Consider the following 26326-nt stretch of genomic DNA (forward strand, 5'->3'; position numbering starts at 1 on the left):
GAAATTTGCCATTTTATGCACACTTTATTGAAAGTTAAATAGAAAGGAATATATGCATAAAAGCGAGTTACGCTGAATGCATATAATTTTCTATAACTTGAAACTACTTATAGTAAATGGTTTAGAGACAAAGAAATCAAGTTGTCAAGAATATTAAATCAGATACATACAACTTTGTTTCGTTATTTTTACGGATTTATTAGCAGACTTATTCATTATTTTTTTCGGAAAAACATGAGATTTATTTATTTTACTCATGAAGCGAGTAAATCTTTACATTACAGATTGGCATATTCGTGACCAGCAATTATTTTGTGTGACTTTTGGAGCTTCGATATTTTAATCCAAGATTTAAATTGACTAAAGAGTTTGTCATTAAAATTAACATTTTCGCATTTACAATTGCAATTTTCTGTTGGTTATAGTGGACGCACATATAATAGTAGACACAATATTGTTATGACATATTTGATTTAATGTTGACTATCTGATAAAATTGAAGTAAAAAGAAATTTCTCTACTAATTTACGTGAAATATTATCTATATTAATCATCTATAAATAATAATAATCTATATTAAAAGAAAAATAAAATCTCGTATAATATCGGAAGTATTAAATATTAAAGGCGAAAGGATATTTGTATGTAAACAACGATATTATAGAATTGATTGATACGTTATTGACGTATACTACTGACGTACCATTGACGCGCACGCGAATAAAACTTTAAAAAATCGGTCTAAACACGGCTTTTGTCAGAAAGGTATTTCTTGATTAAATAGGCGTTAACAAGTTGTTACGCGCGCGCGTGTGCGATGGCGGGACCGATAAAAACGATTTCCACGCCGACACACGATGGACAATTACGGCGACGATAATCACTCACGCGCGCTCGTGCGGGCGGACTTTTGTTCATTGACTTTTACGCCTCGTCGGTAAAATACTTGAAAAAAATACACGTCGCTGGCGAGGAATTTCGTGGGAAATAAGCAAGCTAGACTCGGAGATACTGCAATTATAATCGCGAATTCAAAGCTGGTTAATCCTTTCGAGCCCTTTCATTGTAGTTATTTAACTATGTATATTATCTTATTTCATGTGAAAATAGAGACGTGGATAAACACTTTAAATTAAAAATCAGACAAATATTTGTACAATTTGTATATTTATTAATAATTTAGATGAATCAGCTGATTCATTTAGTTTTATTTCTTCTCTATCTATTATTTAATATAAAGAAATTATTATGAAAAACTTAGTTTAATATATACATTTATAAATACTTTTTCTTCTTTTCAAAATAATGTAGTTTGGAGAAAGACTTTTGCATAATGCAAAAGTATTTCTAAGAATATGCTTAATAAGGCATATAGATATAGGATTACTATATCTCGATGAAAATATTTACGAGCACATATAAAGATTTAAAAAAGATAAATTTTGAAGAAAATAACAGTTCAAAGAAAATAATAATAAACATAGGTAATTTTGAGAACCCGGATTTTATTTACTTTTTTAATAAAACAAATTAACTTTTTAATTTAAAATTAAATTAATGAAATTATTTTATTAATATAATAAAATTAAATAAATAACTATTTTACAGACACGCTAATTGCGATATTAAGAATATTATGATTTATCTTTCTATTCATTATAAGTATCGATATGTATGGAACTCTCAAACACATAGGTCTCAGCTATGTATTTTTGAGAAATTTGTAAGTAAGAATAGAGATAAGCAAAGTCAATACATTGCATTTAATGTGCTTAGTTTAGCTTAGTGTAAAATACTGCCTATGTATATTTGGATTATCCCGACAATCTTCTCCCGACTTGTTTCTCTCTCTCTCTCTCTCATTTTCTTAATTTATTCTCTCTCTTTTTCTCTCTCTCTCTTTCTTTTTCTCATTGAACAAGTTAACGACAAGATTATGACGCAGTAGTACGACGGAAAGACTATTGAGAGTGGTCACGGTGCAGGGAGGGGGAAATAAAGAACCGAGTCGATCTCTCCGAGATTGAATAACAGGATTCATTGAGGCGCGCATCGTCGTGACGAGTGGTGCAGGGGGAGAATGAGCTTTATCGCTCTTCAATTTACCGAGGGTTAAGTACGTTGGGAAAGTACTCTTCTCCAATGCACTCGGCTGTTGGAATCCTGCCAACGAAGGATAATAACCTTCACCCTCGCCGGAGATCACTCAAACGTTTAATATTAATGTCGAATCAAAATGATGCGTCGCATCGCGTCGCGTGGTGTCAATTTAAAACGTGTGCTTTCGCTTTCCTTTTCGCGCAAAGATATCCATATTTTTTAGGCGCACATTAAATATTTTCTGAGTTTCTGAGTTTTTCATAACATCTAATTTAATAAATTTAATAAAGAGAATTAATATTATGAAATTAAAAGGAATCATTATTTTTAATATTACATAATTTTTAAATTTAATTTAGTCAGCAAATTTCTATTCTACAATATGCAATGTTGAAGGAATTAATGCTTTATTACGATAATTTTATTATATATATATATATATATATATATATATATATATATATGTATATATATATATATGTAAAATTTAAATTCTAATTTGTTTAATTTTATTTCATACATACTTAAGGGTTATTAAAACTGCGCATTGCAATTTCCTATTCTAATCCACCTAGAAACAGATTTGTTCTGAATTAACGTCGCAATTTCGAGAAAACGGAATGACGAATCCAACGTTAATTGGAAGGCGAGTTAAACCGCCTTTACGCAGCGCAGATGGTATACGTGATTCTCGTTAATAGCTTTCGACTGTGAAGGGCTAAGTGCATCAAGTGCACCTGTAGAAGCCCGCAAGATCGCACAAGGCTATCCTTCCCGCAGTTCTCCGTAGGTGGGAGTATTGTAATGCATATACGCACACACATGTTTTATATATATATATATATATATTAATATGTCCAGGAAATATTACGTTAATAAGTTAATAAGTTTTAATATACGTTGTTCTTGATTTCGATTTTTGTATCGACAAAATAAAACGACCAATTTTCTCTTCTTCCCGCGTGCAGATTATTAAGTTACAAAATATTTCATTACTATAAGCAAATCGTTTTTCTCGTCGTTTGCCTTTGCTCATGTCGCGCTTTGTATCCTTGTATGTGTCGATAACGAGAGTCATCCAGATCGAACTAATTAAATTCGTTAAATCGGGCTACAACGTTGAGATAGTCTCGGGCGATATTCAAAAGCGAGAGCTTAACGCGTTTGTTTCGACATTCACTTATCGAAATTCCTTTGAAAAAAAAGATCGTCGTCAAAAAAAAGATGGGCGAAAAAAAGTCGTTATCAAATAATTCGCAAAGATATTCAGCTGACAGCATTGTGTAATATTGCGCGCAAAAAAGCGAAAAAAAACTCACGCACGAAATACTTTGAAGCAGAAAACTCTCTTAATTTTTTTATTTTTGCGATGGATTTTAACTTTTAAAAGTGCAGACTTTATGCAAGTGCAGAGTTGCAAATAGTGGCATCAAGTTTGGTCCAAATTTTCAATCGATAATTCTATAATTTTTTTATGTAATATTCCGTTCGATTCGTCTCGTGGTCTACATCGTATGTTTTCTAGCTAATTGGATTCTCCACCAGATGAGAAAAACACCGGCTGTGGAAATTAGCGTAGGCGCGGTCGTTTGCAAAATTATCGCGATTAATGAAGCAGCCCTGTTCAGGCGATTAATCCGTCCAGATGTTTCTAAGTGAAATACTGCCGAGTCTGTTGGAAGTAACGCATACGTGAAGCTGAATTTATTTCTATGATCGTACAACGTTTCAGTAAAGTTGTTTTAAGTGTCAATTTTTTTATTTTTAATCTTAGTGCCGATGACTTTATATATATTAAATGTTAGTAGAAATTAAAATTTAAAAAAATAATTATTTCGAGAAATTTAATTAAATTAATTTAATTTAATTTTACAGTCCAGTAAAGGGATAATTAACGCTTCAAGATTATCTGAAAGAGGGATAAATCTATCATCAAATAATAGGATGAAAAAAAATAGATACTGTAGAATCTCAAACACAGCGCTTTGTGAGGGATTATTTTTCAGACAAATAATAATTTTTAAATTCGCGAGCTTTTACATAGAGTGTACATTGCTCTGAGATTTATCTATCGTGAAAAATGTATATTCGATGTCAAAGAGAACGAAAAACTGACAGCCATGTTTAGCGCGAGATGCACAGAAATATACGGAACTCCATCTCGTTGTTTTCCCCTTTTCGATACCAATTAAAAACGTGAACGAAATGGGTATCTCCTCTATCTCTTTTGGATTTTTTATACATATTTTTATTTTTATTTTTATTTTTTTTTATCGAAACAAACATTGATATAAATGAATGAGGTTCTCGCGCCAAAGCTGTTTTGATGTTATTTGTAAGTCGTACACCACGGCTATACGCCGTATTGATCGATGGGAAAGATAATAATAGCGAGTCGTGGCACGATGCTGTTCTGATTTGATAAGGAAATTCATTAACGCGCCCCACTTTGTCCGCATTCACTGTCCCTTTTTTTCTTATCGACCGCAGACAGAGGAGTCGATATTGCGGCGCGTTGCATCGCAGCGATGTCGATTAATGTATGTGATTTTGGTGTATGAAAAATGAGTTGTCAAGCGTGATAGTCGTATAAAAGTAAAAACATGACGTTCTTTTTTCATAAATATTAAATTTTTATACAAAGTCAGAATAGAAACGCAAGTTCTTATAATGCCTTACATTAATCAATTTACAATCTATCTTTCGTTATTAACTCTTTAAAAATAATTTTAAAATTTTTTATATATTCTTCAATATCTTCAAAAATAACTCAAAAATTCTAGACGATAGTATACAGCTATATTATGGAATATACAGCTAATATTATATTATGGATAATAAAGAGAAGAAAAAAGTCAAATTTCTACTAAAGTTCTATTAACAAAATAGTAAATATGATAGCAAAATTTATTTAAAATCTAATGAAAATATCTTTGAGATATCGCCGATAATATAACTCTTCGTTTACAATAACACTCTTGAAAATTTTCTGTTTGTAAGATTAATTCTTTTTATAATTTACCAAAATTAATTTTTGTAAAAATTTTTTGTAGAAAAAAAGTATTAAATTTTCATTTTTGAAACATATTTTCTGTGCGTGAAAAAAAAGATTAAAATATATATTGTCGTGCACATGGATTTTTCTCTGTATTTGATTCGCAGTTATATTTCTGTAAATGTTAATGTAACAATGACAAAATATAATCCACGATTTGGCACGCTATTTTTTTTCCAAAAATGCATTTTTTTATTTTTTTTCTTGCCGATGCGTTCAACATGGATGGAAAAGATTTTACGGACGCAGCTGCGTCACATTTTTATATTGTCGCGACATCTCGTATAATAACGAGGGGCATTTACATATAAACCTTGTTGTCCGCGTACAAGCAGATGCAGCTGTAGGAATGGTCGTTGCATATTTCGTTAGAAGTCGACTTGCGCATCGCGTAAAATCGGCTATGCTTTTTCGTTTGTTTCTTTTTCGAATAATACGGCTGACATGTCGGAGATAAAAAAAAAAACACTAGATACAATAATAATAATAATAATAATATGAGATTATATTTAATTTAGTCGTGACCATTGAAAACAAGTACTTTGATTTAGCATTGTATTGATAAATGTATTATATTTAATTTGTATATTGTGTGTGTGTTCGATAATGCTTGATAACTGATGATACTGAACAAAAAGACTTGTTTAACAGTAATAATATAAATCGTTCCATAATGTAGTATAAATAATATTTATTGTTTGCATTGATGCTCACATAAGCTGTTTGATTAACGATCGTAAATTCGACTATGCAACATTTCGGAATATGCAATACATTCAGTGCACCGAGTCGGAATAAGGCGAGAAACGCGAAGAAAGATTTCAAAGTTCCTCGCAACTGAGTTGCATAGAGAGGGGGCTTACTTTTTCGCAATTCTTTGTTGATAATGGCAAAGGTCACGATGCAACCTTGAGAGCTTTGCACCGCATCGTAAGAGGATTCATTGTAATCCAATATGTGCTACGTGCTATGAAACATTGCACTGTGCCTGGATAACATTTGCGACACGTTCGTGTTATGTAGACGCGAGATAGGATGATAGGCAGTTGTGTGTGATAAAGGTGCCAGCGACCGAATTATTTAATCCTGTATGTATATATTTCTGACCTATTTTTTCCTATATTTTTATATGAACTCGAGAAGTTTACCGTTGCGATAAAAGCATTCGATTTCATTTCTGATCTCTTTCTCTTTTCTATTTTTGGCTATACTGTTAAGCAAAGAGTACACATATATTTATATACTAATATTTGCCATTATTACGTATATACTTTTTTTTTTTTTTTTTTTTTTTTTTCGTCACATTGATGCATATTACTATAACGCGAAGGCATAGTTAAAAATACATGAAACTAGGCGTTGAGAGCTGTTTGAAAACTCCTGAGGGATTCGCTTCACGTATCGGCCTTCGATTGAAGGCAACTAGCATTTTGATTTTGACGAAAGCTTGAACAAGTTTGGCACAGCTGCTTTTTTCTATATGGATATGTTCCAAAAGATCGTTGACGTAATTTATTTTGCAATCATATTATATTTTTGTCAATAGCGAATTGTAGCATTTTTTAATCTAAAATTAGTCGCTTAAAAAATTTATTTTTTATTTTTTTTTTATTTTGTTTGTGTATATTTAAAAAAATATATATTTTTTCCAAATAGATTTTATTTACATTTTAAGATTTTTCTATATCTTATTACAAAGATTTAAAAAAGAAATAAAAACTAAAATTTTTCAACCAATGATATCAACTAATATATATATATATATTGTATAGTTTTTTTTACTTTTTTGTAATTATATATCATCGTTGAAATGTTTATTTTCAATCAAACTCAATTCAATACTCGCTTTTTAATCAATAAATTATTTCTAAAATTTTATTTCTGAAATTTTTTATATAAATATTTTAATAATATAACAAAAAGTAATACTACAAATGTTTTAAAAATTTGAATACTTTATTTTTTACTATCTCGCAGAATTTGTATTATTTTCAGAATCTTTATCGTCACTGATTTATGAGACGGATTTGTATATGCGTAGGTATTTCCCTAAGGATAGTTTTGCGTGCGATTTACTTGCAGGACAGAATACTTGTGGGCTTGATACGAAGCCGAGACACGAGATAGGATACTGTTACATGATGACTGCGGAAAGTTCTTATCTGTACTGTTATAGCAAAGTCTGCTCAATTCTATTGCGTTTTGGTGTACCATGTACAATGAGATAGATGTGATTTTGAAACAGAGAGAAAATTGCATAAAATCATATAAAGTCGCGACAGCAAAAAAAGTTAACAGTAAAAAAATATTGTTTAATGGAATGGAGGGTAGAGATATCACTTTTTTATTGTCAGCAGCAGAAGTTTACAACTTCATACATACATAAGCATTTGTGAAGTTTTCAATATGCAATACGTATTTTAATATAACGCGATATGCATATTGTATGATATTTCCATTTATCCTATTGAGTTGTGTGTCTCTCTCTCTCTCTCTATATATATATATATATATATATATATATATATATATATATATATATATATGTATGTATAGTTATACAATTGAAATGGAACTATAGTGATTTTTTTATGGTGTACAGAGAGCTTATATGTATTATAGTATATATGCATTCACATTTATCAAATTTACGAGACGTAGGTATATTTTGAGTCTTTTTTCTGTATATAACTTTGTTTTACAAACATTTTACATAGGAGAAAAACATTCATTTCAATATTATTTATAGTGGATGCGCGAAAATAGTTTATCACATTTTAATTTATAAAAAAGATTATATTATTTATTAATATTATTAGCAAACTGAACAAGTTATTTGCTATGAGATAACTATACTTTGATTTATACAGCTTTATTTATTATATTCTGATAGCGTTACGTGAGATAGTGACACGAAACGGTCACTCACTTGATCAACGTATCAGACATTGTGCGAGATAGATGTTTCTATTATGGATTAATAATTATAATTGGCAAGGTTACAATTTGGTCGGTAAATTTGAAAATTACAAATTATAAACATAAATTCAATTCTTAATTTCTTTTGTATGCAAGTCACGACAATTAACGCTCGAAGTAGTTAATAATTGATAACAAAATATTAAATTTAAAAAATCAAAGAGCTACGACTAATTTTTTTGTTTGTCACATTACATGTTTACAATATATATGTCTGTATAAGTCAACGTAAAAAAGCTATTTGAACTGAAAATTTTATATTTATCTTTCATTAAACGATTAAATGTAAAATTTTATATTGAAATAAAATATAAATCTTCTTAAAAATATTGACACTCTTTTCGACAGAAATGTGAAAATAATAATGTTATAAAATTATGGTTAAATAAAATTTTGTTATGAAATAGTACGAGCATGCTCAGCAGTTTTATGCGAAACTGCGACATACGGTGTCCTTACGATTGCAGTAGACCGGGTATGGCCTACTTCCAGAAACAATCGCACAATGTCTAGAACATCTTGGTGGGCCAATCGTAAGTGTTGGGAGCTTGAAGGGGGTGCGTGAGAATGACCCGCTTTCAGTGCTCCAGATGCCGTCAAGGTCACGATTTGCCTCGCGTTTCACCTGATACGAAACTTTGCACGCAGACCTTTCTATCTATCATTAATTGTATAAAAGATGATGTTGCGGATTTGAATATCTTTATGCTGACAATGGTTTGAGCTTAAGAGATAAATAAACAAGCTAAAATTTTTAAATCTACATTTATTCATGTTTCGAATTTTATACAAATTTTAATTATTTTTATTTAAATTTTATAAATTTTATCGTATATTTAAGATTTTTATATCATTTCTCCGACAAGTTATAAATTTTTACTGCTTGGCGTATTTTCATCTTTTCTCCTCTATAACTAATAATAACAAATAATAATAATAATAATAATAAAAGAATAATATTCTATTTAATTATGAAAATATACATATTGCACCCATAATATAATACAAACATATTATACATAATAAATATTTTGTTATCTCCAATTAAATTACTAAGCTAAATAAAAGATTAATTAACCGTTGTAAAAGTAGTAAACAGTTGAGAGCAAATAGTATTTACATGTATGTGCCGAACGTAAATTGAAAGTATTTTAAAACGGTATCCGTCACGCGATTTCGGCGAAGGTCGACGACGCCCGGAGATACACATGAGGAGAAAAGCGCGGCTTTAGTATCAGTTATCACGGAATTTTTCGGATGCTCAGGTAGTAGGGACACCGACGGTGGTTGGTTCTTCGGAAAACGTGGCGGAGCGTGTTGGTTACCATGCAATGCCAGCTGGGATTGGTCGAGTTTGGTGGGCGAAGGGAGATCAATACTGGGAGGCTTTCGACATGGAGAGGCGTAGGCCGGTGTGTTCTCCACGAGGAACGAGAACCGGGATTAACCGCTGCTACTGACATGGCCTTGTGATTGTGACCTTAACCTTGATAACGCCCTTGAGCGAGATACAAAAGCCTGTCTGTCGTCGTCGTCGTCGTCGTCGTCGTCGTCGTCGTCGTCGTCGTCGTGGTATCGGCAACGACGGGAATTTTCACGCCGGAAAATTCGTGGCCACATTTAACTCCCTGTAGAGTCGAGCATTCGCTGTAACGTCGGCCGAATCGTCGGCGGATTTTATAGGTCGCCCTTTGTATATGTTACAAGGCCATTGAAGCGGCTCTCGAAACGCTGACGTAGATACCCTGGGATAGGGTAGACAAACGTACGATGATTATGAAAGCAGATACTTACTTTGAAACTTTTCGTTTTGATTCATTGAACATGCTTGATAAACTTTCTTTATAAATCGGCATGTCATGCGGAGATTAATGTTTTGAAAATGCATCTGGTATTTTGACATTGTTTTTTTTATCTAAATTTTTTTATATTACGTTATATATATATATATATATATATATCTCAAACTAAACAGGTTTTTTTGGCACCGTAATCCTGAACGCGTGGGTAACTAGAGTCTGAGTTAATTTTTGTACTCTAAAATTACTTAAAAAATTCTATAAAAAATTACACATCTTCTTTTAAGTTTAAATTAAAAGTTTATGTAGTAGAGTTAAAGAAAAAATATTTTTAAATACTATATTTTTGTTATTTGTTAGAACAAGATTTAGAAATATAGATGTTTTATATAAAAGTGGCAGGGACACGAAAGACCCACGTGTTCAATTGAAGGGATATATATATATATATATATATATATATATATATTTATTTATTTATACAAATAGGTATCTCAAATCATGTAAAATATAAAATTTTAAATTATAAACATAAGTATCGCGAAAAAATTATTTTTTAATTTTATATATTATTATATTTCCTTTTTCTTTCAAAACTAATGGAATCATAATAAAATCATTACATCGTTGAAATAACACTTGCTTTGATAAACATTTGCTTTTATATTTCAAAATTGTATACTGAAGTATTTTGATAAGTACATTTTAAGTATTTGAATAAACGGAATATATTTTGTCGTTGAATCAAGTCAGTCTTTTTGTACTTGGATCAGCGGTTAGTCCAATGGAAATTATTGTACATCAACGATAATAAGACTCCGCTCGATTTCCATATAATTAAGATCAACTGTTATCATCGTCGCGGCCTTGACTATGTGCGCAACTCGACGTAATAAAGTTTAAGCGAAGTCGTTATGCTCGATTTTATCACTGTGCCTTTAGAACTGAGATGACCATGTATACGTCGATGCATCAAAAATTCTCTCATTCTTCATATGAAATACTCAGAGTAAGAGAGAAATCTTAATAATTGATACGTTTAATTAAAACAATCCACGATGACTTTATTCATAATGAATTTATATAATTTATAAGAAATTTTATATTTAAAGAGAACGCATTTGTTAGAGATTATCGATTCAATCGTAAACTCAATTCACTCTCGCTTTGAAAGCCTCATCTCGTAGTTGTTAGAACATTTGTAGATCGTTATGTTATCCTGCGAGTAAAACTGTCCGTCGACGAGATCGGTTGATTGATTATCGCGAACGTCCGCGATGTCGCTTCGTTTACAAGGGTGTTCGATCCATCTTCAGTGATCAATTTCTCTTGACAGGTTCTCTCTTTTTTTCTTTCTCTCTGTCTCTTGGCAGTTCTTTTATGCATTACTCCTTTGCCCTCGTTTCTTTTCTCTTTTCCTTCGATCGCTCGTATTTTTACGAAGAATCGATAGTAAAAAAAAAAAAAAAAATGAAGTATGCGTTTTAACAACAGATGGTAGGATGGTGAATCATATTTGTAAAACCGCCTAGCTTTCTTGGAATTTACAAGTACATATCTGAAAACGATTTGAAAATACATACTTTGAATATGAAACAGCACGTGTTTTCTTTTGCGTGACGCGACAGTTAAAAACGTCAAACTATTTAAAAGAATGTAATGTTTGTCGAGAAGCAACTTATTTTGTAACCGTTTTGTACCTATTGATTTCTGACCGTAATGATTAATGCATTTTTCGACGCACGTTTCATATTTTGGTGAGTGCGCAGTTTTTGCATGGCATCGGCGATGTGAGATAACTGAAAGATTAAAATACATGGTAATATGCGAATATTATACGACGTCGGTATTTTTAACATCTGTAACATCTCATAAACATTACTATTTTTCTTGTATAGACTGATTCACATATATCGTTCATATGCTATATATCCTTTTTACGATTGCTTTCGATTTTTAATTATAAATATTATAATAACCATCAATACTATAGAGTAGATATTGCATCGCGATGGAATAAGAAAGATTGAATAATAAATTCTATCTAGCAATTTTTTTTTTTTCAATTGCTGAAATAAAACCCGGAAGAAAAAGAGAGAGAAACGCGAGTACTTTTTCAACATAAAACAGTTTATTTTATGCGAGTAAGATAATAAATTTTGCGAGAGAAAGAGAGATTATATTCTTAAGCCTTTTATGAAACTTTCATAAAAGAGAAAAAAATCTTCTGATTTAAAACATGCTGCACTAGCAAATTTTTTATTTTCTGATATGGTTAATTTATTAAGTAAAATATATTTAATTAAAGAAGTATAATGTTTAATTAACGAAATAATGCTCGAAAAATTATCATCAGTGATAAATTAAGATATTTAGATCTATAAAATATATGTCATGAAGAAAAAAACTTTAAAAATTAAGGATAATATTAAAAAATTTTTTCTCGTACTCATCCGCTTGAGAATAATCTATAACAGAGTGATCATAAACTATCTTCTTTATTTAAATAAGTTTAAGAGTTTCGCGAAACGTTTAATATATTTATTTATCAAACGAATAATAACAGATTCGTTAACTCTAGCAACTTTACACAAGTAACTAAAATGAGACTCGCGCTCGCCTTTCTGTAGGACGGTACGAAACGATTCCGCTCATCTGTCTGGCTCACTCTGATTAAGAAGTTAACCGAATTTGGTCGCTCCTGTAGACTCGTGGTGTGCCGTGGGGTTCGCGGCAATTGGCACGATGTCAGAGGCACCGGCTACGCGGAGGGAAACGTGAGAGAGGTGACTGACGTCGTTTGCCAACGGTCATCATCAGATGTCGTCTCGGCGGCGATTAGTTCGCGCTCGTTCGTGCCTGTCTGTGCCGCCGATATACTTGACATCGTCGTCGGCGAGTAATGTCAGGGAGGTCCGATCGATTCGTTGAGCATCACGGATCGATTGATGCTCGCATATGATTCCGGTGCACGTGCGATAACTACATCCGCTATATCCGTCATCGACGCTTCGCGCTCGTGAAGTTTTCGCGACGAATTCTCGAGAAGAATTTTTCATCATCGATCAGCCGATCGAAAATTCGGCATCCCCGACGGATTGACTCGAAATATCGGATCTTTGAATCTGTCGACATAGAGAGGACGGAATCTTGAATAAACTTGGAATAAACTTGACCGAGACGTCCGAGACAGTGTCTTCAATCATGATCATTCGACGCGCGATACGAAACTGTTAACGTAGGGAGAGGTCAAAAAGATCAGAAGTGTCGCGGGTGTCATTCAGATTTGAGGATCAACGTTATCGTGATCAAATGGCGTTATTCTCCGGTGGTAGCAGCGGTGCCGGCAGCGGCGGCTCACCGCCCATCAAACCGGAAGAGCCTACCGTCCCTTCCAGACAACGGAGTCTTAAGGATCGGTTGCGAGAAGGCATCACCGGCGGATTCGCTTGGCAGTGAGTATTTTCGCCGGTGTGATTATTTATGAAATTTGCAGATGATTGGGGATTTTTACTTCATTTTTGCATCCCTCATATTGTCTCACTTTGCCTGTCAAATCTATAGGCCTAGAATATTAATAACCTACTAATCGTATTACACTATCATCATTACATAAAATTACAAGAATTGTAGTAATATTAAATATATATATATATATATAGATATAATTATATATATATATATATAGATATAATTTATATATATATATATATAGATATAATATATATATATATATATATATATATATATATATATATATATATGTATATATATATTTCCTTTACTCTTTGACTTTATTTGCTAAAAATAATCGATAATTTCAGTAAAAAAGTATAAGTTTACATATTAATGCAAAGCGTGTAAAAAATTTAATTTCTACTTATCTAATTTTATTACGAATCTTACAGATTTGGCCAAATTGCCAAAAAGAGAGAGAGAGAGAGAGTAATGATATTATTTTTGAGAATTAATAGATGTTGTTTGTGGAACCACAAATCGTCGTAATATATCATATTAAATAACAGCGTTTGTGTGATTGAAACTCGCTTGTTTTTTTCTGTTCAACTAGATTACATTTCGCGTTCGATAAAAGCATTCCAATTATATATCACATTCATACCGTGATATTTAATATATAATTCTTGTATTGCAACGTTATGTTGTTTGCAAAAATAATAACTGTTTAACGTAATGCGATTATTCATGCAATGTCGCGTCGAAAAGAAGCAATTGATACTGATGCAGAAAGTTTAATAAGGTCGATTTCCGGCGTACAATTTTTATCCGACAATTTTCATCGATACGTTTTTTAAGACGGATTATTGTATCCGACTCAGCGATTATATTAAAAAATAAGGATTATTGATCATTTTAATAAATGAACGATATGAAATCGCGCCATTACCATAAGGACAGATAAACCGCACACTATATAGTATAAAGTGTGCTCAGCAGATGGCGGTCGTAGATACTCTGATTATCATTCACTTTTATTCTATCAGCATCTTTACAATTAGAGAAAACTCTGCGATATATCTAATGAAACAGGATATTTCGCAATAAAAGGAATTAAGCCACAACGGAAAATATTTTTGGAAAAAAATACGTTAAGAGCGATAGAAAAAATGAATCTTTTTCTATTAAACTCGAAAATTTATATTACCATCATTTATCGCTTGAAATTGTTAAGTGCTATCATGGGGATTTTTCAAATCTCACTTTTGTTGCGCAAATATTGCGGCGACATAGTAATCTCAAATTATGATTTATCCTCCGGGCCTTTAATATAATATATTTGACACGCGCATACACACCGCTCGTTATTCAATCTTTCTGATCGGGTTTTTTCACCATACAAAATGAGAGGGAAAGTTATTAAATAGCCATCACCTATATAGCGTTCGGCGAACTCGTTCCTTCGCGCGACCCTGACCCCTCGCAGTAAATCGCCGATGGTCGGATTTGGGCCAGTTTCGCGTCCGACACCATAAATTATCCAGCACTCGAGTTCCAGACTCGCATTTATTTGCTTTATCGCTGGGACCCGTACGCTTTTTTTTTTTTTTTTTTTTTTTTCATTTTTGCTGTCTCCGGCAGCGTATTTCCACTTTATAGAACGTCGGATTTATTTTTCTACTTGAAAATTCCGCTCGGATAAACTGATCGAGTAGCTCACTTTCGTATTATTCGTTCTGTCGTTCTTGGACGTTAATTAATCAGAATTAATTAACCTGCGATGTCTTTATTTTCATCATTATTGTTGTTGAATATTACGCTTAATCTCATCTTGCTTCAAGTTATGATATCTTTTTTTCCCTTTCAATAATATATATAAGCATTAATTTTGACAATATTATAAATATTGATAAATTTATTTTTTACATGCACATAGTTTTACAATATTACATTTGTCATTAATTGATTTTTTTGTAACGAAAAGATAACTTTCAATGTATTGTATTAGTGGAAATAAAAAATAAGTAGTTACTATTAAAATTGCTTCTTAAAGTCTTAAAGAATCTTAATGTATTATTTATCTATGCAGATATTATTTATGTAGTATTAATGTATTATTTTATGTTATCTTTAAAATATGCATTGCGTTATTACTATTGTATTACTTTAATTAAATAAATTTTGTACATATCAAATTTTAATACTGACTACTTATTTTTAATCGCTACTGTACTTATTGAAAGAATCAAATGTTAGTGTATTTTGTTACCATCTTCTCGTGTTACGTGACTACTGATCTCAATGTATACGATGTAATAAACTACGACGTAGTGACCGTTTATAACACGAGACATTATAGATTTCCGAATCGCGTCATGGATATGACATATGGATATATACATAGGAAACAGATGACCGAGGCGTCAAATCCGTATCCTAATTTCGGTCAACAAAATAGTTACTTTGAATAGACGTTGCAATTGATGTCATTGTGGCGCACTTATCGTCCGTATGAATAGAGACACTCGGTAAATGTACGGATGGAATAATTCGAGTGTCTCTTAGCGCGGAATAATTATTCGATGGCCCAATTTCACTTTTTGACGTACACATATGCAAGAGGTGTTCGTCAGAGAATTATTGTACGTTTGGAATTTTTAATTCCAAAGGCTCTCATTTTCTTGTTTCTATAAGTTTTATTTTAATAAATCTTTCTTGATAATTTTAAAGATTTTTTTTTTTAAATAGAAAAAAAATTTTGGGAAAATTATTTATTAAAGCTTTCTCTTAAGATTGCATTTTAAATTTCATGATTCTAACAATAAGTTCCCTCTCGACATACTTATCAATATATCTTAATTCGCCGCTGACAATATGTATCACTCGTTGTATAAGTCACTTAGAAGAAAAATAGCTCATAATTTTATTCAGAAACTTTATACAAAATTTTGTATTCAGAAAGCCAGACACGTTATATAGATTTTTTTTATTTTTATTTCGAACGAATGTGCTTCTCATATACATATAAATCATTCGCGTGTGCCTCTGATAAAATACAAAATCTGTGAAAGTTTCTCTGCTTTAGTAAAGTTACGACTCTATTTACTTTGCGCGTAATAGACTTTACTGTACACATTAACTACTTTGCGGAATCACCACATAGGACATGTCAAATAAATACTGCGATGATTCAAAAATTCGACCGCGGAAAAAAACAAAGATTGCTTTTATTTATTTAATGTTTTGTTGTAACTTATTGTTTAAAAAAAAAATAGATTGTCTTTTTACAATTGTCCAACTGTATAAAAGAATTAAAAATTTCTATTTTCTCGCGTATATAGATACATAATACACACTTTTAATATATTAAGAAAAACAAGCTTTTACCCCTTTTTTGGCTTGCAAGAAAAAGTTTACCGCGATGACGATCAAGGTTACGAACAATCTCAAGTTCGGATCAGTAACGAACATATCGATTGTTCCGCTCTTATATCAAAGGAAAACAAAGGAGCAGCCGCCGCCGCCCTTTATGCACTCGCATGTATGCATAGCAACGGCGACCGAGGATGTGCATCTATGCTATCGAGTAGTTGCCGTCTGCTATCGGATACGTATGTATACATACGTGTGTTACATACCGTGGATACATATCGGCGCACATATTCTCCACAATATACACGATGATGCATACAAGATGACCGCAAATTTAGATCACATTCCCGAGATCCTCACCTTCGCGAAAATGTTCGGACGACCGAACTGTCTGGAAATAATATCGCTGCATCTTGTGATACTGCAAAATTGCTCTTACGAAATGACGATATTAAAAAAACGAATCACAAAACATCTATCGCCATGTTTTATTTTTATTTTTTTCCTTTTATTAAATGATTTTTTATTATTTTTTTTTTTCAATAAAAGTCGAATACGATTAAAGTTATTATACGATATATTAATTTTTTAACGATTACATGAATAATACATTGACACATGATAGATTGCACTTTGCGCTGTATTAGCATTATTTATCATATTATTAATATTTAGAAGTGAATAATTTATGATTTTATGATGTTATCTATAATATATATATACACTTTTTTATAAAATTATATAATTTTTTTTTATAAAATAAAATAATTCTGTGGAACGAATTATTTTTATTCTTAGCAAATAAAATTTAAATTAAAAAATAAAAATATTTTTGTAAATTTCCATTTGTAAATAAGTTTGCATTACTTCACGAACATAATTCGAATCACAGATTTTCGATTGAAAAATCTTTATCATAATCTTGCTTGTATTAAGTTTAAGACATTCGCTTTCAAGCACGTTCGCGGAATTACAGTACAGATACGTGTCCAAGATCTTCGTAAAAATTTCTTCCAGCACGTGGTGCTTCTGCTAGAAATGCATAGTTTGCTATTGGCGGAAGTTTCTTGATTAAATTATCGGGCGCGTGTTCGTTTCATACTTCCTGCTCGTACGTATCCCTAAGCTGGAACATTTCTCTGGCACGTGGAATCGATTTGGCTGACCGATTTACTAAGGGACAGTGAGAAGCATATGACGTCGCTATACCCTATTTACCTATTTCTAACAGATTCACCGGTAATTTAGCTATTTTCAACAGTATTAAGAATGTCGAACGTAAGAAATGTCGAGGATGTCTCGCAAGTGACTTTAAAGTTTATGCGAACTTGCACTTAATTTTATAAGTTCCGGCGTTGGCAAACTTTTAGATCGACTTTATGTCAAAACTTATGTATATACATTTATACGATATGATATAATTTCTAATATCACATTTTAATTCTTAAAAATTTTCTTTATATAAATATTTGAACTCGATTTTTTTTTCTTTACATTTATCATATTTACTAAAACCTCTAATTTTCTTAGACTTATTATATTTTGTTTTAAATATTTTTTTTCTATTTTTTAAATTATTTTCTTACATCTATTGAAGGAAACTTTTATTATTATTATTGTAAAATTATAGACGTGAATTTTTTTGTTTTATAATTAAAGTGGTTCGCGAAATATAGTACATGTAATACATAATTCAGAAGCGTACTCTCGCTCGCCGTGAATCTCTATTGCATTGTTTCTCAGAATGCGAGAAAAAAAGGCGGAATAATCAGTTGAAGTTCTTGATTCGGAGAGGAACAAGTTCGCCCGCGCCATTAGGTAGATACTCTCTTCAGGGATCTCCTCGTCTGCGACGAGGTCATCGGGTAAATGGGTCAAGTAGGTTTACAAGCACTCGCCGCGTGTACTTAGGTATGCAGATTGCACGAGGCAATCGCGTTTGTAAAGCATCACTGTGCACGCGGTTGTATTTACGTCCATTTACGAATTTACGTCTGGCTTTGCTTAAGTCTCCTTAATTCCAATGGTGACCTATCGTGTACGGTATCGTGACGATATACACAAACCCAAAGAGCATATCGTAATTCAATGTAAATCGCAGCGACAAGTTGAAAGTGAATCGAGAATGTCGAAATGTACAGAAGTACAAATTACGAAAAGTATACATAAATTTTTTATCAATGTTTTTATATTTCATTATTCTACACATTTCTTTCCAGTATTACATCATTATTTCAGATATTCGCTAAATTATACAAGAATAGATAATTGATATCTTTAATCTAAGAGAGAGATTATATTTTGATGGCTTATAAAATGATTAAAATATTACTTTTCTGTTGAGAAATATTTACTTCGTCGAGAGCAAAATATATTATTTTGAAAGCGATTATAATAACAAGATTATTAAGAGTAGAAAGTTCATTGAAATTAAAACATGATTATGTAATCATTAAATTGTCGAGATTTCTTTTTATCTCGCGATATGCGAATAGCTTCGATAATCAATATTCGAGTATGTTTACAAGCAACAGATAGTATTGTTAGTAACTCTATGTATTACGTAAAGCAGCTCTCATAAACAGGACAAATAATAATGATCAGACATGATTAGATTAATTGGACATATTAAACAAGTTTAGATCACACGGAGAGCATGCGAGTCTCTGTGTGTTAACTCGTATAGCTTGCAATCGTAAAAGTTACGCACGTACATAAACGTATTGCATTCCACATTGCGTAGCTTCGTGTTGCGCTAACTCGTGAAACGATTCTAACATTGCGTGAACTCTCTTGGATCGCGCGACAAAAACCACAAGAAATAAGATAAAGATGGAAGCTATTCCGAAATCATTTTGGAATGGAAACTTTTCTCGGAGTGAAATCTCATATTACTTGGTATGCAACTTTGTTTCTTTAATACCGAAGTATTAAACATTATATATAAAATATATTAATCATTATACATATTATTATATATATTTATCATTTTTTAATTTATAATTAATTATTAATCATTGATTATACATAAAAAATAATATGTAACAAATTAATAACGATTAATATACTTTATAATATATAATATTAATTAATATCTCAGCATTAGAGAAACGATTCTTTTCGAGAGTCATTACATCAAGCGATAGAAGATCTCACTCAGGAAAGTTTCTCTCAAATTATTTATATATTTTAATAATTAATATAACATGGTTAATTAATTGTAAAGAGTACTATAAAATGTTCACGATAAGTACAATATTTACATATTATTTTCTGTACATATTAGATGAGTATCGGTATTTTAAGAGATTTACTTTGCTTCTACAGAAGTTACAGATAATAAAGTTGTGGCTTATTTATTTATTAAATTCTTTATATAATCAAGGAAGAAAGGAAGAAAATTAACAATTTATTATTCATTATTTAATTAGATAAACTATTATTATGTATGAGACGACTAAAAATTTTGCGATAGAACAGAAGACCGGTCCTTAGGGATAGGAAGGTCGATTTGGCCGATCAGTGGAAGATTCAAGGATCCAAAGAGTGGACTGGACGTACTTGCTCTGCTCCCAGTGTGCTTTGTTATTATTAACTTTCGAAACATCTCGACCTTCCACGCGGCGTCGCGTCGGCCTTCCTCTTGTCACACAGAAACCACGTTCGTCGCGATACTTCATCTCTTATGGCGCCTGTCGTCTCGGAACAAAAAGATTATTGAGAGAGCAATGTCCGCCGAATGTCCTCGTATTTTATCAGGACTTACCAGTCATTCAGGGAGGGAAGGGAAGAGAGTGGGTAGAAGTGCGAATCTGGCTTGCGAAAAAAAGAATGCTCGCACAAATGAGTAATGGAAGAGTAATGGAAGCGCGTGTAAAATGTTATGGTTATTTTTTTTTTATAATTTAAGGAACGATGCAGGAAATAATGTACAACAAATTATTATATTTTATTATAAAATAATAGAATTTATATGTATGTACATAAAAATTATATACACACATATTATATATATAATAATATATGCGTATAACAAAGCAATATAATGTTGTTATGATATTCTGTTATTGCATTATAAATTGCCGTTTTTTAGAAAGATTTATCGAGAACGTTATGATTTTGAAAAAGATAATGTATAATTTCATTACGCATTAATTATATTAATTGGCGTTGATGGCTTTTATGTATGTCGATAAATTTATCGCAAATATTTGTGTGAGATGATACAATTTCTCTTATTCTGTTTGCAACATCGAAATTTAAACTTGTTTTATTAGTTTCAATTTCTAGTCAGGATGCGATCACATTTAACGGGGACCCTCTTTCTATCAGGACTCAGGACCGTTTTCTTTCCCGCCCCAATCGAGTACGCGCTCCGATCGACGTTCTTGAATCTTGCTAGGGATCGTAAAGAACGCCATTCGCGTTTCGCGTTGAACAGAAATACGACAGAACGCCCATGTCCCGAAGGATAATCCCAGATAGTCGTCGGCTGTTTTATGGTCGCGTGTAAAAAAGAAGAGACACGCGCGAGAATGTGATTCTTCTACTACTTTTACGAGAAGCCATTTTAACGGCCGCCCATTGACGCATTGATGCGCGTTCTTCATTCTGCGAACAAATATATAATCCGTAACTTTGCGCATTTTCCTTCTTCTATCTTACAACTAGGCACAGAAACTAATTAAAATATAAATAAAGCTAAGATACGGAAGATAAAATTTGATTGATTTTCTGAAAAAAATCAAACTAATAATAATGTCAAAGCCAATATCAACTACTAATATATTAATAATAATAATAATAATAATAATAAGTTTTAGTTAAGTAGTTATTATAATGTTTTTCGTAGACTGCTCTCCGTAGTATTACCTACTCTACTCAGATTCTCTTGAGCTAAAAAAGTTGGTGATTAATTAATTTATTAAAATATAGTCCAAAAAAAAATATGTATTATCTGACAAAAAATACAAATGTATTGCAGAATTAATTGCTTTTTCCTCCTGTTTTTATTAAAATAAACTGGATTATATATGGAGATACATTACGAAAATATTTTATCTAAGACTTATATGTATATGTATGTAACTCGAATATGGATGTTGATCACGTCTCGTCTGCAACGGTTCTGTTGTTTTCGGTTATGTCCTAAATTTTCTATATTGGAATATGTGTGAAAATTGAGAAAGCTCGAAAAGTGTCCGTACACGTGTGACCATCGCAACCGTAATCTCCAGAGTCTACAATTGACCGTGGGAAAATATAGGTCAGTGGCATATTATGCCGTGCATATATATTTGCATAAAATTGTTTCTTGGCAAAGTGTTCGTATAGGCTTATTAATGAAGCTACATAATTTACTCGCCGATGTAATAATAATATTTTCTCGCGCAGATATATTTACCATAATTAATGTTTTATTAACAACGTAAAATATATACAATATTTTATAATATTTTTATAGAATTTATAAAATAGAAGAAATTTTTATTTTAATAAAACACAAATTTAACAAATATATTTTATTAATATTTTACAACTTGTTATTAATGAATATAAAATAACGATAGTGTAATGCAAGTAAATATTCTATGAATAAATTAATCTTTAAAATTTTGATTACAAATATAAATTTGCCTCCGCGTAAAACGATTTTATTTTTAGTCTCAGTTTATAAATGTAACATGCATATAAATTACTCGATGAGAATTCTTACATAATTTGAATCGCATGAAGAAATTTCCTTCAATTTATCGATTTTGCTTTGACGTCAAGGTCGCATCTGTTGTTATCAGCTGATACAACTGCGGCCGATAAATATGTAAATGTACAATGGGAAATTCGATTCTGTTACGGCTTTCTCGATCACCGTATTCGAAAAGAAAGAGCCTCTCCGTTGCCAACCGCGTTCAAACCGATTTGCTTGTCTTGCTTTATAGCATAAACACGGACCGCTTTCAAGGCCTTCATGAATTCTACGGTGACATTATTTCATCATTGATTGGCCGGAAGTGAGATGAGATCCTCAGGCATTTAAGTCACGATCGAGCCTCATTGAGGTCGAGTACTCGACCTAACATTGAACTAGACAAAAGCGATCGATATCGTTATACGATGGAACGCGCTGTTTCTCGACGCTATTTATCGCTCTTAACCATGTCGTTATAAATGTGTGTGACGTTAAAATCAAAGCTATTTATAAAGAGATTTATGTAGAACAGGATAAAATAAGCAATAATTATTATTATTTTAAAAATTATTATTATTTTATCGTATGTTTATTGAATTATTATGAATGTTGTTTATTGACGATTGTTAAAACTTGTGAGCGCGATATTGTTTTCGACATCGATAGAAATCGCGAATAGCGTGGCTTTCTTACATCGAGATGAGCGATGGCAAGTTGCGGTACTCAGTTGGACGCGTGTCTCGCAATTTGCAATAAACTCTTATATAAGTGAGTTAAGGCCGACACTGATGTGACGGAAACGTTTAGATCCTATCTACTAGTCGGACCATGCAAGCTCCTTTTTACGACAGCTTAATCGTTTAACGAGGATAATTAGCCTCGTTAAAGCGCGACCGAATTGCTATCGTACGTGACATGCGATTGATTTTATAGCGAGCGCGAATTCTTTACGAATTTATTGACGTGAAAAAATACTTAAAATATTGAGGCGCAACTTAATGAAAAATAATAAAATTGAAAAACAGTCATTAATATATTACACTATTATGTTTTTATTAAAATTCCTATAACATTATATTTCCCTTTTGGCGTGTAATTTATTTAATGGAATAATAATTTTATAGACTACAATTTATTTGATCTTCATAAAATAATCTACCTTTTCACAAGATAATGTTTTATTAATATAAATTTTATGACGTTATTGTTTAAAATGTTTAAAAAAATGACAAAAATGAAGATAAAATGTAACAAAAAATTAAGTGTTAAATAAGAAGGAAATTAAAATGAATTTGATTCAAAAAAATTTTTCTCGCGATACAAGTTTATTCTCGTATTTGTCTTCGTGAATTAACGATCCGACGTAATTAACGCAGCACACACATGTTGTCGTTCGCGACACGAGCACAAATGGCATGCGACGCGAGCTGCGACGCACGTTGCATATAATAATACACATGTATACGCACGCATACGTATACAGGACATGCAGCTGCATAATTTGCTGATATCGTCGAACACGCCAATTCGCAAGCGTCGCGAGCTCGTAAACAAATTAAACGCGCCCTCGTGCGTGATCCGTTCACGTCCGTGAACTTGCGAGATAGGATGATGAAAATATATGCAACGCATAGAAAGAAAGATCATTGCAAATATATATATATATATATATATATATATATATATATTTCATAACAGATGGAAATTATTCAGTTATATAATAATTGAATAATTTGTTGCAATTTGAAAAATTATAACATAATGTGCGTTTAAATGTTAAATGGCATTTTAGATCTTCGCACTACATTTGTTTCTCTTTGTTGGAAATAATTATATGTAATGTGAGCAATATACAAATAAATGCGCGTCTAAATCTCTTATCTCTTTTAATAATAGAATTATAGACAGAGAAACTATGGTCTGGAAAATATCTTCTTTCAAAATATAGGAAAATGTTAATTTCGTATAATATATTACAATTTAGAAATTTAATTCTTATCTAAGTAGGCCATCTCTTTACAAAATTACGTGCACAAGGCTACGCGCTTTAACTATGATTTATCTATGTGGGATTCCTTGCGTTAGCAGCGAGGTGAAGGATTGTTGTTTTATTTATTCGAAAAATACGAACGCGAAACGGGGAGGCGCAGGCTAAATCGCGCTATAAATAAAATATAAGCGAGAGCCGCGTCGCGGTGCTAACCCCGCCGAGAGGCTAGGGAATATTTAGCGTGTGGGCAAAAATTAAAATTCATAAAGCGTACGTTGCGTTTTAACATTGTGCCCCGTCCGCGAAGCCAAAATTGTCGACATGGTCTATCTTGGTGAAATCGTGGAGCGAAAAGTGACATAATTTTGATCTTCTCGATTGAATTTGCGGATATTTGATTTCGGAATTTTCTGTCTAAACACGAGAATGCACAGCCGAAGGGATGAAAAGGGAGAGACCGATTGACACGTGAAAAATGTAAACGACTGTCAATCAATTGATCCGTGAATTAATTCCATCACGTTGTATCGGCACACAATCTCATTTCCTTCATTCATACAATGTCAAATATAGAAATGATCAACGTGGGCGAATAAGAACGCGCCGCCTGTCATAATGCAGGCACTCAACAATAACGCAGCTGCACGCGGACGTGTGTTGCGACGTTCGATCTCGCTTCTATTGAACGTGCGCGACACATCCGTGAAACATGACATGCTCCAATTTCTCGTCGCAAAAGCGTGCCGTTACGGGCTCGCCGAAAATAGTTTTCTCGTGGAGAAGAGTCCTTGTTATCTCGGAACGAGTTGGGGAGAGGCTCGCTCGTGGTTGTCCGCGATCTTGCAACAGGATGCTTCAAAGGGGATGCTATGCTGACCGACAGTCTTGTGGAAATTCTCTGGAATGCGGTTGTTCTTGAGCAGTTCGACCGGTTCGACGTACTTCATGTTCTACACCTCCGGTTTCCCGCTTTTTTATACGTCCTCCTCGTCTCTTTTCTTGCGTAAACTTTTTATATGCTGTAAAAAAATCTTTTGTAATCTTGGGTATCATTTTTTTTAAACAAGTATACAATATATTTTATCTACCGATTTCATATATATTACGGCAATGTTACATTTATTTAATCCGCGAATTATTCTGTTGTAACGAATTTATTTCATTTTCTTAGTATTTTGTTTTTCTGATTCAAATTATTCTGATATTATTATTCGTATCATCAAATTCATATTATCGCAGTATTATTTTGTGTTTATCGTGCTTAAAAGAAATTGTTTCAAAACGCGCAAAGTGAATCTATATTCTATATGTATATATGTATATTTTTTTCTGTTTCTTTGTTCCATTTTGCAAGGAAAAGCATTTGTACATTTCTTTAAAAGGAAAATACGTTTTTATTTTGAAATGGAATTTTTCTGGGAAAAATGGAACTTTCTTTTACGCCAACACTTTCTTTCCGATTCTCGGTAGCTATTCATTTTTTATCGACAGCTCTCGATTCGCTGACCAAGCACAATAAACCATGGTCACGATTAATGACCGCGATTTTACACGATTTTACACAATTTTAACGCAAGAATACATACGAGCAACGTGACTTCTCTAAATGTGGTTTACGAGCGATTGGATCGCGCGAATATGCACGATCCCGTTTGATCTGAGCATTTCAATTTTCTTATCAAATTCTAACTCCGATTCGAACGAGATTATTTACAAGAGAAGGTATAAAAGCGTCTCTCTCTGATTTTAATGCGCTTTGAATATGTAGTCTAGGTCAAAATAAGAGACACGTATTTTTTTATACGGCTGTTAAGGCGGTAAAACACTCTCTTGAAAAAAATCAGTTTTTATATTTCTGAGCAAATTTCTGTCGAAAGAGATATAGG

The 26326-nt window shown here is 32.2% G+C and overlaps 1 protein-coding gene and 1 pseudogene across 4 annotated transcripts in view; both read left to right on the forward strand.

The window, feature by feature from the left end:
* Positions 1-26326, forward strand: part of Mtd (TLD domain-containing protein mustard) — a 131240-nt gene that overhangs the window by 12507 nt on the left and 92407 nt on the right. For 2 of the 4 annotated variants that reach the window (XM_072888355.1, XM_072888356.1), the window contains exon 1: positions 13103-13388. The exons of the other annotated variants lie outside the window; for them this stretch is intronic. In XM_072888355.1, coding sequence (XP_072744456.1) covers positions 13246-13388 — 143 coding nt within the window. In that variant the 5' untranslated portion in view covers positions 13103-13245. Of the gene's footprint in view, positions 1-13102; positions 13389-26326 lie in introns of those variants that run through there. 4 annotated transcript variants of the gene reach the window in all.
* LOC140663522 (uncharacterized) lies at positions 8549-12321 on the forward strand (annotated as a pseudogene).

This window comes from Anoplolepis gracilipes, chromosome 3 (genome assembly GCF_047496725.1).
Source record: "Anoplolepis gracilipes chromosome 3, ASM4749672v1, whole genome shotgun sequence".
NCBI classification, from domain to species: Eukaryota; Metazoa; Arthropoda; class Insecta; order Hymenoptera; family Formicidae; genus Anoplolepis; species Anoplolepis gracilipes.